The 22757-nt window shown below is 40.6% G+C and overlaps 2 protein-coding genes and 1 long non-coding RNA gene across 6 annotated transcripts in view; 1 reads left to right on the forward strand and 2 right to left on the reverse strand.

Annotated features, from left to right (window-relative positions):
* Positions 1–22757, forward strand: part of LOC310999124 — a 355538-nt gene that overhangs the window by 240579 nt on the left and 92202 nt on the right. The gene's annotated exons all lie outside the window — the stretch shown is intronic.
* Positions 1–22757, reverse strand: part of pudp (pseudouridine 5'-phosphatase) — a 262995-nt gene that overhangs the window by 64607 nt on the left and 175631 nt on the right. The gene's annotated exons all lie outside the window — the stretch shown is intronic.
* The window catches only part of nlgn4xa (neuroligin 4 X-linked a), a gene marked incomplete at both ends in the record, with an annotated part of 86703 nt that overhangs the window by 4790 nt on the left and 59156 nt on the right, over positions 1–22757 (reverse strand). For 3 of the 4 annotated variants that reach the window (XM_083988916.1, XM_083988917.1, XM_083988918.1), the window contains 2 exons: positions 4485–5274; positions 10212–10397. In XM_083988916.1, the coding sequence (XP_083845042.1) occupies positions 4485–5274; positions 10212–10397 (976 nt within the window). Of the gene's footprint in view, positions 1–4484; positions 5326–10211; positions 10398–22757 lie in introns of all 4 variants that reach the window. The other variant, XM_083988919.1, reaches the window with a different exon arrangement.

Consider the following 22757-nt stretch of genomic DNA (forward strand, 5'->3'; position numbering starts at 1 on the left):
CTTAAGGCCTGTCATCTCAGCTGTAGCATATGCTTGAACAATATGCCACACACACACACACACACACACACACACACACACACACACACACACACACACACACACACACACACACACACACACACACAAGAAACAAACAACACTTGAGGTCTTTGATGCTCTTGAACTACACTGTATCTTTCCTTGCGTATGTTTCCATCAAGCCTTTAGTCTGTTGAGTCTGACACCAGAGCAGCTTTAAAGCAGCCAGCATCCAACACGATTAATTAAATTGTCCATCTGCTAATTAATGTTACGTTAATTAAATTATCTCATATTAATCATATGTTTTCCAGAGACTAAAGTTGTCTAATGGCTAATGAGTATTCTCTTTCTCGACTTAAAATTTAGACATCAGTTACTCCCAAAGTATTTGTGATACATATAGGGCTGGGTCTTGACTAAACATGAAAATCACTTTTGACATGGGTTTCAAAATGTTTAACCCCTTCCTGGCCAGTTGTTTTTGCTGCAAAAACACAAAATTTCTATGGGGCTCTATGGGCTTTATGGCTGGTGACAGTATTTTAGTGATAAAAAGAGATTATTTCTGGAAATTAGCGCATATTTCATTAGATATTGTCTCATTTACATATTTAAACATAAAATTTGACAAATTTTACTTTAAAATACCCATAAAAAACCCATAGGCGGAGGTAGACATTTTGTCATGGATGTGGTTAAAATGCATTACGGGTCCAAAAAATGGATTTTCATTCTGAAATTTGGGACATCCAAAGTTTACCCAAAGAAACACCTCCTTGCCAAAATTCAGGCCCCAGTGACTTTTCATTTGACCGTGGGGGGGTGGGAAAGTGTGAGAGGCGGTGTAACAGGAGGGTACCCTAGACCTATTTTACAACCAAAGAACACATGGAAATCTACAGCTATACAATATGGGACCTTTAACACATAAAATATCAAGACATTACTATTCAATGAAATGAAGGAAGGGTGAAATGCTGAAAACAATCACCTGAATACCTCAACTTACACCTTACAGGATAAGTACACCCTCAACCCTACTGTAGAGGAGGGACAGAGCAATCACTGTCCTTAAGGCTCGGTTGGAGCGGCCTTTGCAGATGTTCCTCGGTAAAGCTGTAATTTCTCTCGTCAATCTGGTGACGACCTTGTCTTGTTTTTTTCTCTGGCCACCAGTTGTAGCTGTCAAACCTGCCCCTCACACTCTCTGTCATTGCCTCCCTCACTGCTCCACCGGCTCTCGCGCCCTGCCTCCAAGTTTCTGCCGCCCTTTTCCCAAAGGCGGTATTTATATCCATTCATTCACCTCTTTCCAGGCAGTTTTCATTTCCTTTCCTGTCACCAACTTTGGACTCACTCACTCTCTTTCAACCAGATAACTGGATTCAACTGGAGACTTGCGCTTGGACGTTAACCTTGTCCTGTTTGGCCTCAGAGCTCTCCAAACCGCCCTACAGCCTGCTGTTGGATTTTATTTCTCTGATTCCTCTCTGAATGCTGTTCTGAATGCCCCAAATGTACATTTGTCAGTTGGACAGGGCAGTTATCAATAGAGAAAGAATATATGGATACATTTCTGTGGAAGTGGTATTTAAAAAGGATTAAATTTGACAGATACTGTCACAGTGTTGCAGATAAAATCTGAGACCTGTGGCCAAAAAATTGACACTTTCCAGACAGGTGAAGAGAACCTCTATTCTGATTGGCTGACTTTTCTAAGTGATCAAATAAAAAAGTAGCAGATTCAATGTAAACACTCAAAGAGAGGCCAAATGCGGATAGAGTGTCCAAGTGGGTCAAGTAGGGATGTCACGATAATAGACTTTTTTGGTACGATTATTGTCAGAGAAATAATCACGGTATTACGATTATCACGATTATTATGCATAAATTAATTTCACAACACTAGTTAAAATATACATTATTAATTATAAAATATTTTAAATATTCAAGTCATTAATTGTCATCGATACCAAAAGTTTAAGTTAATTTAAATATTTTTTTTTCAATTACGAATGGCACTCGGGCATTTCAATTCCTACCAATTCAATGCTACGTTAGATAAATGGACCAGTATCTGTGCATTTACCTTTACTTTGGCGCACATCTGCCGACACGGTTCATACATAATCTTTTTTTGGAAAGTGACGGTATTTAGGAATCTTTGCGATCAATTAATTATGGCGTTTAATACCGCGATTCATTGTAAAAACAAGTAATTGTGACATCCCTAGCTTCGTTATGACATCACAAAGTTCTGTAACTCATTTTAAAATTCAGTTTATGTGCATTTTTCTTTGGATTGAATGTTTAGATACTTTCACAGGATCAATATAGAACCCAGACCTGCTCTATGATGAAATAAGTCATGAAAATCTAATTTTACAATATGGGACCTTTAATATTTACATCCAAGATCTATTAAGCTGCCTGAAAGCCACAACATGTTGCCAGACGGAACAGCCAATACATAATCACCACAGCCACACTCCATCATATTGTTGTGTACATCCAAAGCATCCAATTCTTTTGTACTGGCATCGGGGAAGAATTTCAAAGAGCATCAATATGTTGTGATTCACGGCGGGAGACCTTTTGCAAAGAGTGGAGGAGACTTGTTGAAAAATGGCCACGCTCCCAGTGATGAATTGGCTTTCAATGAGAGCAAAGAGCATTCGCAAAGTGTCCCCCGCTGATCAGACATCTACTGGGATGGGAGCCAAATGGGGAAAAGGGGAGGGCATGCTGCAGCCTATGAAGCTGATCAAGACTTTATTTATTCAACCTAAAGTGAATTTTCAGTGTGACTGGCCTGCAAACACCTAGATACCTAATCTCAAGGTGCATGAAACAAAAAACATGATCCAAATATACACAGCAAGCAAATCCTCTCATCAAACCCAGCACTTCCACAGCACCGAGGGAGGATTTGGCTTGTTTTATTAACCTCCACTTGATCTCTTTGACTCATCTGCTAATCATCAAACCGCTATTCACAACAAAACTTTTTGTTGGTGCGGAGGAATTTCTTCCTTTGAGTCCGTAAGTATCGACACACGAGGTCCATTATGTGTAGATTGTTTGGATCTCGCCTCGTGAATGTGCAGCCGCTCTGCTATAATACACAGTTGCCTTAGTAACCAAGGTTAGTAGAGCCCACGCTAATAGAAGTGGAGGAGGATACACATATCTGAGCAAGAGGTGCCTCAAAGTCTGAGAGACAAATGGAATCCATGTCTTTACTGGGACAAAAGTTAGGTAAGATCATATAAACCTGATATTACACCTAACCTCAGTCACATTACGCATCAATGGTAAGTTGTAGACCTATTTGGGAAAATAGGCTACTGTAGAGCAGTGCTTCTCTACCTTTTTTACAGTAAGGACCCCTAAATTGACACAAATTAGACCATGGACCCCCATTGGACAAAATGTTCAAGAACCAGAAATACACAAATATTTGTTCTGAGACTGAATAACGTTACTTTTTTTTTTACATTCAAATTAGGGCCAATGGTGTGAATTTTTGGAAATATTGTAGAGAAATTTCTGGAAAAAAGTGGTACAATTTCTCCAACAACGTTTAAACATTTGTTGGAAGAGGTGATTAAAAAATAAATTCTCAAAAAAAAAGGAAAAAAAAAAAAGTGGTAAAATTCTCAAAAAAAAACAAAAAAACAATAATAATAAAAATTCTCAAAAAAAAAAAGTGGTAGAATTTCAAGAAAAAGTTGGGGGCCCCCTTGAACCCTCTCAAGGACCCCTGGGGGTCCCCGGACCCCACGTTGAGAACCACTGCTGTAGAGGACATCACTATGCAATAAATAAATAAATCTGCATAAGGTTTGGGGCAACTTCAACTTCCACCTTCAACGTGACCCCTAAAATCTACAATTGGGCCATCAAGCACTTACACTCTTTAGACTCTAAAGGTAAGTTGATTGTAAGAAATTGACAGATTAAACAGAAAAAAACAAGGACCAACAGTAAGTTGACTGGAAGAAAAAATATAAAACAATAACCTACAGTTTATAAAAAGATTCCTTCAGTGGTACTGAACCCTGCGTCTATAAGTCCAGACCTCCATACTTGGATTCAACCACTCCATCAGTAGTTGTAGTTAATTTAGTTCCTCATGATGTTTTATAGTGTGTTTTTTTGCTATATATTTTTATATGGGTATTTATCTCTTATGATCTGCAATCAGTGTTGGTTGATTAGAGTGGGACTGAGCAATGCCATTTACATAGCTTAATGGACGGTTAAAACCTTTGAACCTTGAACGCATTGGGTATTTTGTCACAGTGATGAATTTCAAAAAACATCAACAGAAGATGGGTCATTTCAAGAAATGGTTGGCTATCATGAAGAACAACCTTATAAATGGTCGAAGAGATTTCTCAATGGACGGTGTGTGGATGCCAAATCATAGAATTGAAATTAAACAAAGGGGCACTCACCCTGTTTTTGCAAAGTTAGTCCAGTAGGTCATGACCACGGCGCTCAGCATCACGTCGTTCTTGGAGAAGTTGCAGTTGAAGAGATCGGTGGGTCCGATCATGGGGATCCCGAACACGTACGGAACTTCGTCGCCGTGGGCCGAGTCGGCCCAGCTGGGCTTCATGTCGCTCTGACAGTGGTGGTAGAATGCGTAGAAGTAGGTCGGCGACCCGTACTGGGCGTGAAGGTCGGCGGTGGCTACTGCCGGCGCCACCCACTGGTGGTCGGTGAACAGAGCAACCAGAGTCTTGCGTCGGGTCTCCGGGTTCTCCTTGTCCGCCCAATCCGTGTACATGAATTTGATGGTCTCGCGCAAAGTGTCCTTGCCTTCTGGGTAGCCGTACAGATGGTCCACGAAGTCCGACACGGCGAAGTCGAAATCGTTGGCGGACACCCCGTCCTCGCTGTCCACAATGCCATCGACAAACTTAAACCCCTCGCCTTGATTGACCCCTAGCATGATGTCGTAGTTGAGGAACTCCCCTTGTTCCATCAAGATCTGGGGATCGTCAGGGATCACGTCCCCGTCGATCACCGGCCCGAATGCGATGTGGTACTTGGCCGGGGTGATGTACTGCTCGATCAGCTCCTTGTAGTTCTTGTTCTGCAAACACTCCACCAGGTCCACGGTGTCCAACATGTTGCAGCCCACCTTCTCGGCCAGGGCTCGCGTGTACTTGGCAGGCTGGTAGTTGACCGCCCAGCTGGAAAGCGCCGTGCCACTCTGGATGATGGCCTTCTGGAACAGATCTGAAATTGGAGATATAATAGTATTAGAGAATGACACACATACAGACAGCACTGGCAGCAAAGGGTTCGTGTTTGTGTTGGGTGAAAAGCAGCTGTAGTATATTATACTCCTTAACTTTTTTACTTTAATATCTTAAAACTATTGTATGTTCTTCTTTGTATGTATGTAGGCCTTTTTTGGACAGATGCTCTACTTCATGGGTTCTATAATTTGCTTAGAAGTCATCTGACCTAATGGGATATGCATGGTTCAATATGACTGGATGATCTTGTTGTCTTCTCTAATGGGTAAGAGACATGAGTTACAGGGCATTGGGTTCGTTCTAGCCTAAAAGTTAAAAGGTCAAGTCAGAGGTCATTGGCCATCTGGACGGGAGAGATTCCTCTCTGTCTGGAGATGGGGGAGTCAGAAAAGGTATATAAGTCAGAACTCCGGGCCAGTCGCGGGAAGATCTCATATTGGCACCTGAGATGTTCCAGGATTCGACATTTTTTGTACACTGTTCTTCTTCTTGTTAATAAACTTGTTTTTTGAATACAAGCGAAGACGTGTCAGCGGTGATCCCTTCTTTTCATCAACACATCAATATACCACACAGCAAACATTTGTTTTTGTGGAACATGGAAATGGACAAAACATGGAAATGGACCTTTTGTACAGCTTGGACTGAGTTCAGAAACAGGCAGTGCACACTTACTTGATGGGTGCAGTGATTTTCAATAGTATGAGCAACATCATCATTTCAGCTAGTTCAAGTACAGCTCATTTAGCTAATCACAACCCTGAGTCTCTGCTGTAGCGTCTCACTCCTTTTGTCAATGTGACCATCAGCCTCATTCAGAGTAATACGTTTACACTTCAATTATATTATATATATATATTCAATTATATTTAGACTGACACTATGGAACAAGTTCATGAGAAGCTCCAGGGTGCACCTTTTTGTGTTCTGATGCTTTCAACTGGTTAATAATATGAGACTAAGTGCTTCTCTTCAGCACTTCACCTGTGTGGTTCCATCTTTTTCCCTCATATAGAAAATCTTTGGCTGAACAATACATTTCCTCTAAAGTGTTTTTTTTTAGTTGCTTAAGTTTATAAGTTATATGATGCATCATGTAATTTGTTCTATCAAACTTTGTTGTAAATGAGTTAAAAACCCTTTTCATCCATCACAGTCCTTGATAAATTGCAATTTTATAAAATCTTTTACAATACACCTATGCACAACTGTAATATATGTACGTATTGAATTTCAAATTCAAATTGTGCATAGTGGCATTAAATATAATATATGCAAAAATATAACCAATCAGAAATAAGAATTATTTCTTTCAAATATTAGCATCTGTCTTGCCCATACAAATATGTATGTTTGCATATGTATTAATGAGAAATTGAAATGTATAATGTTAACATGCATTGTTACAATTATGTTAAATCATATAAATATAAATAATTTCTCCATGAACTACTTTTGCCATAGATATTTCATACATCTTATTATCTCCAGATGATTTATTTGTGGTTATAATAATATACCCCACACATTGACATGTCTAGTTACTTACCTATATGTCTCACATTAAAAAAAAATCCCCATTAAAATGCATCATTTCCTAATATAGGATTCTAATAAATGATAAATTGGCCAGTTTACAAATATGGCTTCATTTCAGTCTCTCTTTATACCAGTGTAAAAGACATCAAGACAAAGAAATGGATGATTCAGAACAGTGATGTTACAGTTGTGTGCCTCTAATAAACAAACTGGAACATTAGAGATATTTGCTGCTTATAGCAACAAAACCTTAGGCAATTTCCACATCCTCAAATAGGTAGCAGGGCTTCACAAGCTGCCAATCAGCATGTAGGCCACAGGAAGACTGGAGTTATGTGTGTTTATATAAAAATATAAATATATATACTTTTTTTTTGTTTCAGAGAGCGCTATTTATACTCATGCAAACATGCAGTGGTGATGACTCAACCAGGCCAACTTGAAAAGTATGTTTTGAGCGCAACGAAGACATTTCCCACAAGGCCTTGGTGCAGCCGCGGATGGGGTTTCACTCAGATGTGGAGCGTCGGTTAAACCTCAAGTCGGATGTTAACTTCAAAAATATACATACAGAGCTTTTTATGACCTTGGCGTGTGACTCACTGATGGTACAACTGTCTTCATAGGAGCTTTACAACAGAGCTAAAGGCAGCATTACCCCTTTCATTGATGTATTATACATCAACAAGAGCGCTCGGCGTGTTTGTCGACTCTGTCAGTCATGATTGCTGCCCTTCAGAGCATGAGGACTTTTATCTACATGTAAAGTAAACCCTTCCTACTCCCTGAAGTGCAAGATGAAGAAGAATGAAACAGACCTAATAACCGCAATGCAAGACCAAAGGGGAGATCGGAAGCCTCCCTTGCTAAGGTAAACCCAATGGACTTCTACCGGCAGGATAAAAAGGTTGATTTTGATTTTTGTGGGAAGGTGTGTTTTTCACAAAGCCTGTATTTGTCCCACATTCTGGGGGAAAAATGGCCTGAGAATTGCAGCAGCGTTATTTCCTCCCCTTTTTTCTCTTTCTCTTTTTCCTCTAAGTCCCTTACAGATGGGTCGGCCTGATTTTTCCCTCGTCTTTTGTATAAATTTGCGTTGCACAAAACTATTCATTTGTGAAAGCCAGGAGTTTCTGTAAAAGATGGGGAATATGATCTCTCTGGCTGCTCTGTTTAAGTTCTCTATTATATAAATACAATATGGTAATCGGGAATATGTGCCATTCATTTCCTCACCTCCAAGAGAGCTGGAGAAATGTTTAAAAAATGAGGCATGAATGAACATATACTTTGCCTGTGGTGAACACAGTATTTTGTTGCTGGGACTGTGTTATATTTTCGTGCTGTTTGTGGTGAATAAATCAAATGAAATAAATTACCACTATGTGCAAAAACATTTTTAAGGAAAAAATGAATCAAATCTGCAATCTAGTAAAAGAAATGTAATATTTCACTTTAGAAAATGTAGGTTTACAACATACAGAATATGAAATACACATGTGTATGCATATGTTAATGATATACATTTAATTTTATATGCAAGTTCATTAGTGTAATACACAAAAAAATCTACATGCTTATATACGTATTCCATTCTGTCAATTTTACATTAATTGGACATCTTCATGTTGATGATGAGAAATAATAATATTGATGTATAATATCGACACACACAAGGAAGGAAGGACGGACGAAGGGAAAGAAAGAAGGAAGGAATGACAAAGGGAAAGATGGGAGGAAAATAGGAGGGGAAAAAGGAAGGAAAGGATGGAGGAGGGAGGGAACAGACTGGGTCAAAAAGGAAGGAAGAAGTAAGGACGGAGGGAAGGAAGGAAGGAATGGTGGGAAAAGGGAAGGACAGAAAGATGGATGGAGGGAATAGATTCGTTCAAGGAAGGAGGGAAATAAAGAAGGGAAAAAGGAAGAAAAGAAAGATGGAGGGAGAGAGGGAACAGATTTGTTCAAGGAAGGAAGAAGGGAAATAAGGGAGGAAAGAAGGAAGGGGAAAAGGATGGAAAGAAAGATGGAGGGAGGGAAGAGATCAGGTCAATTGGATCAAAAGAGGAAGGAAGAAGAAAGGACAAAGGGAAGGAAGAAAGGAAGGAAGGAAAGGAAAAAAGGATTGTGGAAAGAAGGAAGGGAGAAAGGAAGAAAAGAAGGAAGGATGGAGGAAGGGAACAGATTGGGTCAATTTGAAGGGAATTGTATATACGTATGTACACATATTTTACACAGAACTAAATGACACCACACAAACTAATTCTTCTTAGTTGAAAATATAAAATATTAAGGTTGGTAGCAAATCATTAACTCCCCAATAGTGGAGAACAGTTTGGTTCTATTTCAGCCTCAAGTTCTGCCTGGAACAGAGTACGTAATGGAGGTACAAAGTACAAATTAATGGAAGAAAAATGTCTTGAAATTGAAATAGTAATGGTGATTTCATGAGTGTTACAGCAGTAAGATATGAACTTCCTGAGGGTAGTACTCATTGAAATGTCCCGAGGTCATTTAAAATTTGAATTCTGAATATTCTCATCACATTTTTTTGTTTTAAAGCTGTATTTCCAATGCTCCCTGGATAACAAATTACATTTCATGACAATTTCTTTGATATATTAAGGGTCAAATTGACCCAATCTGTTCCCTTCCTCCACCCTTCCTTCTTTTCTTCCTTTCTCCCTTCCTTCTTTCCACAATCCTTTTTCCTTTCCTTCCTTCCTTCTTTTTCCTTCCTCTTTCGATCCAATTGACCTGATCTCTTCCCTCCCTCCATCTTTCTTTCCATCCTTTTCCCCTTCCTTCTTTCCTCCCTTATTTCCCTTCTTCCTTCCTTGAACAAATATGTTTCCTCCCTCCATCCATGTTCCTTTCCTTTCTTTTCCCCTTCTTTCTTTCCCTCCTTCCTTGAACGAATCTGTTCTCTCCATCCATCTTTCTGTCCTTCCCTTTTCGTCCTTACTTCTTCCTTCCTTTTTGACCCAATCTGTTCCCACCCTCCTCATCCTTTCCTTCCTTTTTCCGTTCCTTTTTCCCTTCCTTTTTTCCTCCCATCTTTCCCTTTGTCCTTCCTTCCTTCCTTCTTTCCCTTCATCCATCCTTCCTTCCTTGACGCAGGAGGACAAAGAATATCTTGCGTACAACAGTCCATGTCCATGATGGTGGTCTGAGATTAACCAACTGCACACCTCTTCTCTGTAGTCAAACATCAAACGGTTGCATATGCGAGGTCCAGAGTTGAGAGAAAAAAGAAAAGAAAAACTGACATCCCAGACAAGCACAGTAGCAGAAATGACAAAGAACGAAGCGGAAGTCCCTTTTTTTGTGCGAGCGTGTCTTGTGTGCTTGTGCATGCCTGTGAGCGAGGACACGTACCTTCTGAGTAATGCGAGAGGGTGAGCAGGCTGACGCACGATGCTCCGGCGCCGGAGCCAAAAATGGTCACCCTCTTTGGATCTCCTTTGAAGGCCTGGATGTTTTCTTTGATCCACCTGAGAGCCTGAATTTGATCCAGGAGGCCGTAGTTGCCCTTGGCTGCCTGGTCTCCTGTGCTTAGAAACCCTGGATTGATGAAAACAAACAAGAAAGGGGGGGGGGGGGGGGGGGGGTAAGAAAAACATATCAGAAACAGCCTTACTGGGGAGCGTCTGAGGTGTTTGGCATTGATTTCATGTAGACTGACAGTTAAAAAACAGAATTTCTCTTTAATCTGTTAACTGAAGCGCAGTCCTCCTTCACTGTCAAAGTGAGATGAATTGATGAAATACAGATGGGATCATCAGGATTTTAAAAAATAACCAGGTTGCAGTGAAATATGTCCAAAAAAGTTCTGAAAGGTCATACATTTCATCAAAAACAACCTTTGAGGGTATTAAAGTTAAATCTAAAATGCCATTTTCAACAATAATTTGTATATTTCTGTCATCTGCTGTAGACAGTACACACACAAGTGCAACTGTGACAGTGGATTGATTAAGGCTTGATTAAACAGTTAGCTCAGAATGGGTTTATTATTGGTTATTGGTTATCAATCCATCCCTTTCCTGTTGCTTATCTTGGCCAAGGTCATTCATTGTATCTATAATCTCATTAGGAACTATTCCCTTTCAGTTTAGTCAATACAGAGTTGTGACCATTTAAACAATGACAATGACAAATACTAGAATACTGGCTGGGTTATGAAATACCAAACACATTCGAGGTAACTTCACAAGGAATAATGCCCATCACGAATACTGATTCTGATTAAAATTCTAAAAGCAGCAACTACATAACAACGGGCAAAGACGACTTTTGAGAGGATACTGCCCTCTAGGATCTCGAAGCCAATTGGTTCCAACTTAAGATTTGTAGTTTGCACATTTTGTTATACTGCTGGATAAAAAAAGAAATGACTTGGCATCCAAAAAGAAAGAGGCCTTAGGCTTGACTATGTAAATCATCTGGCCTGGGTGACCTGACCTTCAACATAACGAGTTGGAATGGATTGATGAAGGACTGCTTTGCTTGACCGAGGGTGGATGGATAGATGGATGGATGGATGGGACTCCATTATGAATCTACACTCAATACCTCATTACCAAGCAAAAACATGGCCTTATAACTGAAATATCACACCAACATAAGTATCCAGACCCTGTGCCAAGACCTACTTGAACCTACAAGATGTTTCTACAGCTTAATTGGACAGGATTCGTAAAGACATGCAACAGAAACAAGGGACATGTTTTTATATTTGTACACGAAGACAGTTGAAGTGAGAAAAAAGGTGCATTGGTACTGAACTTCTACTTTGGCAGGATGGCTGCTTGTAAAATTTACACTTCCCAACTCAAACGTTAGAGATGACATTTATTGGGAATTGGACTTAAAAGAAGAGTCGGGGGTGAGATTGGGTGGTTTCCATTCCACATTCCAATTCCATTAATCATCACCAGACCAATATAAAAGAAGTTATTTACTTTCTTCCCTCCTGCACTGAAGGAGTCACACTCCATTAAAACCCTGGACAATAATGATAATTAGTCGGTACACCAGATCGTTTGTAAGACTGAGTTCAGCAGTCCCCGGAAGCGCCAACACAGATAGTCAAGTATGCAAGGCCTTTTAATTTGATCTCACTCGTGGCTCCAGAAACGGTCTGGGCCAACAGAGATCCCTTCCAGTCAAGAGCCAGACCGACCGGCCTGGCAGCGAGCGCCACATCCGAAACTTGTTGACAAATTAGCAAATGCGCCTAAACCCATTAAGTGGCTTTCTAAACGCTGCCGCTGGGGGAACTGGTGGCTCTTCCTTGCCAGGACCCGGGAGCTCGGCGGCCAAGCTTGGCAGCAACGGCAGGCGGCCTGACCAAGACCGAGGCGGTGTAAATGACAAATGGGATGAGGACCACTGGGTAAGAAAGAAAGGGAAAAAAAGAAGGGGGGGTGAGAGGTAGCCTGTGGCTGTTTGATAGAGAGCAGATCCGGTTTGTCATGGTGAGGTGGAGGGGATGATAGAGAGGGTGACGGAGGGCAAGGCAGGGGTGGGGGAGGATTACAAGGCCTCTGGCAGCAGCATACACCCTGTAGGATGACCACAGGCCTTGGCATTGCCCTCGGTCTCTTCACCCCACCTTTCCTGCCCTCGCTCTGTCTCTTTCCTCTTCCCATGTTTACCCACCTCGTCTTGAACCGAGCCACAAAGGAGCAGAGGGGGGGGGGCTCTCTGAGATTTAGTCAAAGTTTCTTTTCAAAAGGACTCAAAAATAGAGTGCATACATAACTAAGTCCATCGCCTGGAGATACGACTAAAGAGACTTAAAACAGGGCTGTATATGTCAAATCATAAGAAACGGTTGCAGGTGCTGAGGGATCAGATTAGCATTTCAGAAAATTAGCAAGACCTGTGATTATATCAAACAAATGGCAAGTGAGGATTTAGTGGTACTAGTTGGTAGCAACAGTGCCCCATAATGTCTTTAAGGGAGGTTTAAAGTTGCATATAGTAGTTGTCATTGCTAAATATGGCAAAGTAAAGCCCCCTTTCCCCTTGGGACCCCAAATATTCGCACAATCCGTCTTAATTACTGGAGACGACTTGGGTAGCTACTAGTACTGGCGCCTACTAGTGGTACTAGTAATGTTTAATGGCTTTAAATGAAGTTTAAAGGTGCATTTAGTTGTCAATGCAAATTATGCTAATGTGAGGCCCTTTCCCACCTTGGGGGCCCCAAACATTTGCCAAGTTAAATGCCTTTGGTTGTGAACTGAGTCTGTTTAGCCATTGCTACCTTGTCCTGTCAGTGGTAACACTTAAGTGCCAAAACCTGTATTTCCTCAAATGGCCACTAGACTCTAATGTTAAAAATATCCAATAATTCAGCATAAATAAATATTTTTAGAATCTACATTTAGCCATTGCTACCTTAGCCTGTCAGTGTTGCTAGCCTTAGCTCAGGTTCAGACTTTCTAATTCAACTTCATAGCCTTGACAGATTAACAACGTAGCTAACCTGGGTATCCTGTCCTGATTTCTTATATTAATACAGCTATCAACAATACTACTTTTGTATATCTTAATAAAAAGTAGAATTTACTCCAGTTATATGAAAGAACTTGTGCATTACTCAAAAAAGAAATGAGATGAGTCACAAAAATGAGTCACAATGTGTGCAGGTGTAATCAGATGGATGACAGGTCTTGACACGCTCAGTATTTCGGTGTCTGTTATCACACAAACACATCCTCTGACAAAACCATCCGGGATAAATAAAATAACCTCTGACATCAGACTGGTATTTTCTAGGAGAAAGAAGATGTAAAACATGACAGGTCTTTGACGAATGGGAAGTCATATAAACTGCTTGTCCTTATTTATATCCTGTGAAATGCAAGAGAGGGAAAGAGCAGCAGTCGTCACGGCGAGTGGCTCATACTTGGCGCTCTGACGGCCATTCATTCCACTGACAAGGTCGTGATTTAAAAAGACTGTCAGAGCCGGAGGAGAGCTGTCAATACTGAAATGGAAAAACACTCTAATGGTACATATTTAAAAATACTCTGCAGGGTGAATTATGTGAATAAAATGTTGTCTACCCTTTCAACCGCTCCGCTGACAGGAAATTCAAACAAATGGTGTCAGTTTTCACAGTTTCACTTGACAGCCACAGATAACTGCTCGGTTAATGTAATGCAATAATAATAAGACTTGGATTCCCTTTGGGAAACGGTGAGAAATGAAGACAAATTGTCTTCATTTTAAACATGGTCTCCATACGATTTCACAGAAAGAGGCAAATGTTTTGGAAACTCCCAAAAAAAAAAGGATGCAATTTCATCCTATGTGTGCCGAAGAGACAGCAGCGCACAGCAGGTTACAGGTTTCATCCGGAAAAGTCTTTGTAACTGTGAATCACAACTGAAAGAAATATAAAGACTTTCTTTTCTTTCTTTTAAGAAAATTCCTCCAGGAATAAGTGACTGCTTGTGACACAATATTCTACAGATTTTTCAAAAAGAGAAACAATCTCCATATCAGCAGTGGAAGTACCACATGTAGAGAAGCCCAACCAATCCAATACCTATGTCCCCACAGTCCTATGTTCCCACATCCCTATTGATGTGGCTCAGCAGTGAATTTTGTAATTATTTTGTAATTCCTTGCCTTTCTATTGTTTGTTAACGTCACATGGGTAAGGTCACAGGTCAGATCGGCCATATTAACATAGGGCTGTGGGAACATAGGGCTGAGGGAACATAGGGCTGTGGGAACATAGGCACGCTCCCGGCTGCATATAGCCTACGTGATATGAAGCACCCAACTTGCATGCCTTTTGTTATTGTTGCATTTATTAATTATTTTGCTGCTTTCAACCCTGGGTTGCACCAAGAATGTCTGAAAATCAACTCAAAGAAATCAGGAGAAAGCAGCATATATTCAACTTTTGACCTTTGACCACCAGAATCCGCTCAACTCAGCTCAGATAATATGGGAATATACTGTAGGATATATGCACAGACAACCTGAAAACATAATGCCTCAGCACTGGGTTGCAAATGGGACCTGTCCTTCAGCTCCTACAAAACAACCATTAAATACTTCCATCAAATACATTCCCTCCATCAGGGGAGTTTTCAGATGCCCATGAATTTGATGTGCTGTGTAATGTTGAGTCAGTGCCGTATTATATAAATTGTTGACAGTGTGGATATAATAAGGTCACAGTGGTTTATTTCAGCCTCTAACATTTATGTTTGGGGGAAAAAAATACCACGTGAAAGCCTCTGTAAGATGTAACAGCTATTATAGTTTTTGCTAACTGATAGAGGAGCTCGTTGTTGTTTCCAGATAAGGTTTTTTTGCTGTGCTGTTAGTGACACTGTGATCTCTCAACTGAGCCCAGAGGAAGCACTTCATCATCAGCAGCGCTCCCACTGCTCTAGGGAGGAGGAGGGGGGGGGTGGGGGTGGCATTAATCCCTCCCCTCCCCTATTTGTATTAATGCTGCCTTGACAGGGACTGGGGAGCTTAATGTAGGTCAGTCATGAAAAGCACAGAGTGGACACAGGCACAAGGTTTGGACAGAACTGAGACGGGAGGTCTAATGAGAGTCTGCTCTGACTGATTTTTATCTATTTTAAGTAAGGCAGTGACTGGGAGAAGAGTATTGTTTTTTATTTATAAGGGTTTTCTTTTTCGATTTTGGGGATTTGGGGTTATCTGACATCTGGTAGGACAAAACAGGCTGTTGCATTATGCCAATGGTTGTGGAAACATTGTGATGGATTATTATTATGAGTTTCTATCAACATTATGAAGATATACTGCTTATTAATCATGCATCCAGCTCTGAAAATGTATTTTATGTGCATTAGTTAAACATACAGTACAGTTGGTTTCCTTAAGTGGCCAACACTTAAAGGAATAGTTTTGGCAAATTGGTCCATTGCCATAATCCCTATCGTTTTAGCAGTAGTTTCTTTACCTTTATTTCTCGGTGCAAGCTATTTTTGGAACGGCGTAACAGAGCCGCGAGCTGCTCAAAGCTACGCTACGGAGGCTAATGGGATTTCTTGGTTTCCCTCATCAAACTCATCAAATACACAATCCAACAACTCCAAAACGCTCCGGTGAACAAGTTGTGACCTGCACATTGACTACGCTTGATACGGAGCCTCCGTAGCGTAGCTCTGAGAAGCTCACGGCTCTGCTCCACCGTTCTAAAAATAGCTTTCAAAGACTAATAAAGGTAGTGAACCTACTCCTAAAACTATAGGGATTATGGCAATGGGCCAATTTGCCAAAATGTTGAACTGTCCCTTTAAGTGCCAAAACTTGTATTTCCTCAAATGGCCACTAGAGGGGAACTCCAAACGTGACCCCATAGAAATGTCCAATAAATCAGCATAAATACATAATTTTTGGCCTCTAGAGCAACTACATGTGTGGGTGGGGTTGATTTTTAGTTTATTGGGTTTAGTCAGTATTGTCTCAACTTTTGGACTTTGAATGCAAATACTTGACAAATAATTTAGCTGGTTGTCCACCCCTACTTACCAGGTATATGTGTCTGCACTTACCACACCTTGCTTGTTAGCTTTGCTTGTCAACAAGCTAATTAGCTTGCAAAACGTTAGCTATAACGTTAGTTATAACTGTGCTAAATATCATAATCGGAATGTATGCTTGCATGCAACAATGTCTTGGGATGTTCTCGCATAATTTACATTTAATTTGCAGTTGGAAAATGTGCAGAAACTATTTTGGGTGCAATGGCTAAGGGAGGAAATCACCCAGTGTGGTCAGTACCTCATGGTACTCATCCAAACCTGCAACCCCCACTGGATAAAGTCCATGTGTTAGATTTAACAAACCGACGAAACGCTGGCATTTCGCAGCCACAGGAGATTTCCACTTGACAACAGAACTGTGTTTGCGCAGCCAAATATGAGCACAGTCAGTTTAACTGACTTAATCTGCAGAAAATATCTGAGCTGAAATTTAAAATGATTTTTTTTAAGTCCTGAAAATACCATCACAGTGTTATCTAAATGCCACAGTGTGTTCTCGTTACACAGCTTCATTTTAAAAAGTAGCGGCATCGGTTGACAGCGGGAAGCGGCGTGAGTGACACAAATGACACAGAGTGAAATGGCACCGCAGCTCTGTGGAGGGACAGCGACCCGGCAGAATGCCAAGTGCTTGAGCTTTGGGCACAAAATGTTCACAGGCCGGAGCCATATGAGTCAATGCATGTGTTTAATTTCATTACATCACTCACGCTGGAATGGGAGGAATGTCTGGGCTGCTATCCTCCTCTGAACTCAGAATTTGTAGAAAGCAAAGCGTAAAAAGCATCCAAGCACTCACAGTGACACCTTATTGCACTTTCTCTGCCAAAGCCTGGACCTTCAGGGCAACCGTCTGCAGTGCAGAACTCACAGGTGAGTCCAAAGAAGTAGGGGAACCCTTTACCTTCCCTTGAAGGCTCAAGAACCCAATGTGGACTTCTGGGCATGTTGTTCAAAGGTAATCTGTTGGGATTTTTGGATAATGGATTGAATCAAATCTTGAAAATGGGTAGTTCAAAAAAAAAAAATGGATTCTGAGTTTGGATTAGACCATGCAATCCAATCTTGGTTTTAACCTAGTAGCCTCCAGTGTATGTAGTCCCATTTGGAGCACTCATTATCCAGATTTGGTCATCTTGAAAAGTTTGCATCTGAATCAGATTGATCCAATCCAATTTTGCTTTGAACAACTGGGATAAAAGTAAGACAGATTACGTGATCCTGGATGGCAAAACAAGGGATTTCAAAAATACAATACACCTTTTGAACAACTGGGCCCTGGAGATTCTGTTAAGTCAAGTCATTTTATTTAAATGGCACCAATTCACACCAAAGTTATCTCAATGCACTCTATAACAGTATTTACAGAGGCCCAACAGATCCGACCAAAGGATCTAGGTCCAAAGACCGATGCAAGACAGTCTGTTTGGGAACATAAGGATTTGAAATGTGATGATCACAATAAGTTCTGATTGGCTACACCTCGGTAAGTAGATTTTAATTCAGCAACTTTAAGTGACAAACCAAATTAAGAATTGCGACTATGGGAACAGCTTGCGAAATTGAGATGAATGAGCCGAATCAAAGCCCTCTGAGGATGCTTCTTGAGATGCTGGAGCCGTACCGTCATATCGCAGCGTACTCCAACTGAAGGACCCAAGAGTAGAAGCGCAAATAAATCCACCGTTTGGATGCATCAGTTCCCTCATGGGGGACTGCTGGCTTTGGATCGGGACTTGATTATATATATGAAAAGAAAAACAGAAAACGCCCACATCATGGTTGTTCACATCCCTGTCCTGGTACATGGCATGAGTCTGGGCAGATTCTGGCTTGTAGGGTTGAAAAATTCCAGGAATTTTCAAAGTTGGAAACTTTCCATGGGAATTAACAGGAATATATCGGAATTAACGGGAATATATGGAAATAAACGGGGAAAAAATACAAAATTAACAAAATTGAAGGTTGGCCCTTAACAGCTAACTTAAATATAGTTGGGTAAAATATATTGTAGCATCATCTTGGCTAAAACAAACGGCCGGATTCAGAATACACTCTTAGAAATAAAACCATATAAGGTTCTTCGGCTTGTCCTCATAGGAGAACCCTTTTTGGCTCCAGGTAGAACCTCAGCCCTTGTTGAAGAACCCTTTTGGAACCCTTATTTCTAAGAGTGTAGGAAACAACCCTATGGCCCAAGTATGAGTGAGATTTATTTTGCAACCTTATCACTCATATTATAATTATTATTACTGTTGTTGTGAAAAGTGCCCTGTGATAATTTGTGTTATGATTCTGCACTGTATAAATAAAACTGACTTGACTTAATGGAGGTGAAGTTGCACTGGAATTAGCCGTCATTCTTTTGTCCCTGTCTCATTAAAGCGGTGGGAGAAAGCAATATTACACAAGTCACACCGAGCTGCACTGATCCCCAATCAGCTGAAGGATGCGTGGGTGATACCGAGAGCCTGTGAAGACAATGGAACATTTGTCTTGCCTTCTAAGTCCATAACTATGATTTATCCACGTGTTTGTGTCGGGTTATGGATCGCTGTCAGCAAACTGTTAACTGTAATTGTTGTAATTAAACTGATGAAGTGCCCAAGTTCAGTTACCAAGGAGCTACATGTCTGTTACCACCTCCTTCCCAACTTAGCAGCCAACCCAGGAAAACCAATATGTTATCAATATGAGGTCCAGACTGGCCAGACACCATTATAAATGAGGCCAAGTGTAAATAAAACTGTTATATTGTATTCATATTTTATCAAGATATGAGAGAACAGTTCATACAAGTTGCCTTAAAGGTCCTAAATTGTATAGAGATAGATTTACATTTCCTTCATGGTCATAAAGCAGGTCCAGGATCGGTATTAATACTGTGCACAGGGCCGTTGTATAGGGGAGAAAGGTGATGATAATTCTAGGGGCCCAGTGCCCAGTGGGGCCCATAAAAAACCCCAGTAGTCTAAGCTTTTTATGACTGAATTATTCTTCACAAGACCCTGACTAATACTCATAGTAATGCTGCATTAGCATCAAAACAAAGTAGGCTAAATAAAAAATGATAATACATACGTAGTCTAAGAAAAAAACTGGGTGGGGGGGGGGGGTCACTTTAGAATTCTTTAAGGGGGCCCAGAATTCCTAGCAACGGCCCTGACTGTGCAAGTATCAAAGCCTGAGTCCAAAGAGAAATACACACAGTCAATGTTCAAAACTGAGCCTTTAAAATGAGCCGTCAGGACTTACGTGACTTTATGATGTCACAAATAAGTGTCCAAAGCCCCGCCCACTCAGATCCACCATCCAACCTTGCAGGGTTTGTTTCCTCTGGGTGATATATCTGAAATCTGCTGTATTTCTATTCAGTCACTCCTAACAAAAAGTTAGCCAATCAGAAAAGAGAATCATAGGTCCTCTCTCTCCTCATTGGCTCCCTGGAGCTCCATAGAGAAGCCTGATTCAGACGAAATAAAAAATTCCAGTGCTGGATAGAGAATACTCCATCATCTGAACATCTAAAGTGTTTTTACCTTAATATAAATAGTTCGCATTCGTGAAACTTCAAAATAAAACACCTGTCAAGTGCAACATAATGGGACCTTTAATTTTTTGTCATCATTAACTGCAGTACAAATTCTCCTCCATTTCCTCTTTAATGCTTTGTGGGCAGATTGCAGTGACGTGGATGCACTTTTCTGGTTCGCTGCCTTAATGCGAGACATCATCATTTGGACATAAAGGCTCAAACAAACATCCCGCGAGTTCACACTCAACTGTCAGCAGCGAAGCAGCTGCAAATGGAGCTCGTATCTCACTCTGGGAAACAGATGGTTGCAATCGGAAAAAAAAGTGGAAACCGGCACATTTTTCCTCATTTAAAATTTTAATAAAGATGCAATGAAAAAAATGGAGCTCCTTTATCATCCTATCATATGAAGAGAGGCAGGACACACTGACAACATGACAGTAATAGTAGTTAATTGTGCTCTCTGTTGAGAAGATAATCTCTCCAGCAGCTCCGAGATGAAATGTTAATTATCAAAGGGAATGATGGGAAGGGAATGGTTTGGGATTAGCTCAGATGAAGTCCCCCCACACACCCCACTCCTCCCGTCAGTCGCCCACCAGCGCAATCATAAAAGGTGAAGAGAAGACGATTGATAATTAAGGACGAAGCAGGAAGCTCCCATGGGGCAACGCCTGGTGTTCAACATAACCTTCCCCACCCTCACCCCACCCTGACTGACAGCGCAGCGAGCGAAACAAACACACCACACAGCTGTCGGCCCACGCCAGATCATTTGAGGGTCACGTCCATGCGGCAGATCCTGGGTGACAGCAGAGGAACGAGTTTAGCAGGGCCGGCCCTAGGATTTTGGTGGCCCTAAACAAGATTTTTGCTTGTGGCCCCCTCTAAGCGCAAAAACACCAAATCACTGCTTAAAACTGAATACAGACATTATGGCTGACCCCAAAAAATCGAAGCTTCGTTGCCATGGTAATCGATCATGAAGTCCGTGATAGATTTTGATCGATTTTATGTCCGCAAATATTCGATTATCAAAATATGATAATCGGGACAGCCCTAACAGACATGTTTATGCCCTCTGAGGTTTGAGGCCATTTTCTCGACTTTTACATATTTTCTTAAATGTATCTTTTTAAGATACTTGCAGATGTAACAATACTCAAGTGTTTAATGTCTAAATATTAGAACCTCCGCTGTAAGCACACTGAGGCCAATTTGTCCTAGAACACTGTATAAAGAAATAATTTAGGCCAAATGCTGGAAATTTGAGGTCTGCTTTTTGAAAAAAAAGACAAAAACACACCTTCAGTCATGAGAACGAACTGTTTTGGTGCTTGAAATAGGATATGAATACAGTAATAGATAAACAAGTCTAAAATGAAATTTTGTAAAATTGCTTTTTGAGCATAAATGTTGTCATTCTGCCATTCTATTTTCACCAAATGTCTCAAATGTGAGCTGAATATTGACTTCAAATTACATATAAAGCTCGTAGCGCACGTGGCGACCTCAGGATGTAGTAGCGAATCGAAAATAGTCCAGAAGATGAGGAAGAATAATAAGTAGGAACAAATCCACACAATAACAGTAGTGCCCGGGGCAAAGCAGCTATTTCATAGCTGTAGGGGCCAGTGCCCGGTGCGCTTGCCCCGTGGCCCTAATAAATGGACATTCACGTCCAATCAGATGAAGTTACCACTCTATTCAATGCCAGTGTGTTATTGGGTAAGCAGTAAGCGCACTTGTATTTCAAGGTATTTCAAATTATTACACCAGAGTCTTTTTTTCCTATCATCATCAACACTGTATTTCCACTACAGCACGTTCTCCCTACCTTCACAAAGTCCCAGAAATCCATTTTACAGACACTCCACTAATGCCATCCATCATGTTCAACAACACGTACTCTCCAGTTTTGTCTTGCTGCGACTTTATTACGCAGCTAATTACCAATTTAATGACACTGTTTTAACTTCTTTTTTCTCCACCATTACTGTGCTGTGTTACTTACTCCTGGTGCAGGAGGCCAAGGAATGCTGGAGGCACAGGGGAAACACACAGTGACCTCTGCACAGAATGTAAGCGTTATGTTATAAATAGAGATGTAATGGCTGTGCCCTTGTAACACTGTGTTGAGAAAATAGTGCTACAGGTTTGATGACCTGAGAGAGGCTAACCCAGATGCTAGCATGTGTCAGGTTCATGCCACAAAAAGTCAATCGGTTTTTACATAAATTAAATCATGGCACTTACATGTTTTGTTCTGCATCTGTAGCCTACTATATATATCTATGGTATTGAATAAAACATGAAAATGTATGAAGCTCGTGTTAGCCAAATCAATAATAACAAACAAACAATGATGCTAAAATGCTAGCAAAATTCTGCAGGCTATGGATAGGAAAGACAGAAAAATGAAATAATATTACAACATCATATTATGAACTCAGAATGACCTCATTTTGCTATGACTGAATTAGCAGCCCTAGCTCACAAGATGCAATTTTCAAAACCTCAATCATTATTTATCACTTAAATAAAACAAGAAATGAATATTTTTGCTCTTATATATTATTCACTAGCCAATCCACCAAGAGGAAAGTGCAAATAAGCTAACATGTGCCACTAAAGTGAGTCAGCAGGGTCTCCTAGTCAGGTCTACAGGGGCTCTACCAGTGGGACCATTTATTCCCCTTAATGAAGCCTTATTGTAACTTCATAAAGTGCTTAGCTAACATAATAAATGTATAATACAATCTACATCAGTATGAATTTATGAAGATCTTATTACCTGTTACTTGACACTTATTACAAAAACTCATAATATCATCC

The sequence above is a fragment of the Trachurus trachurus genome (assembly GCF_905171665.1).
Source record: "Trachurus trachurus genome assembly, chromosome: 2".
Lineage (NCBI taxonomy): Eukaryota > Metazoa > Chordata > Actinopteri > Carangiformes > Carangidae > Trachurus > Trachurus trachurus.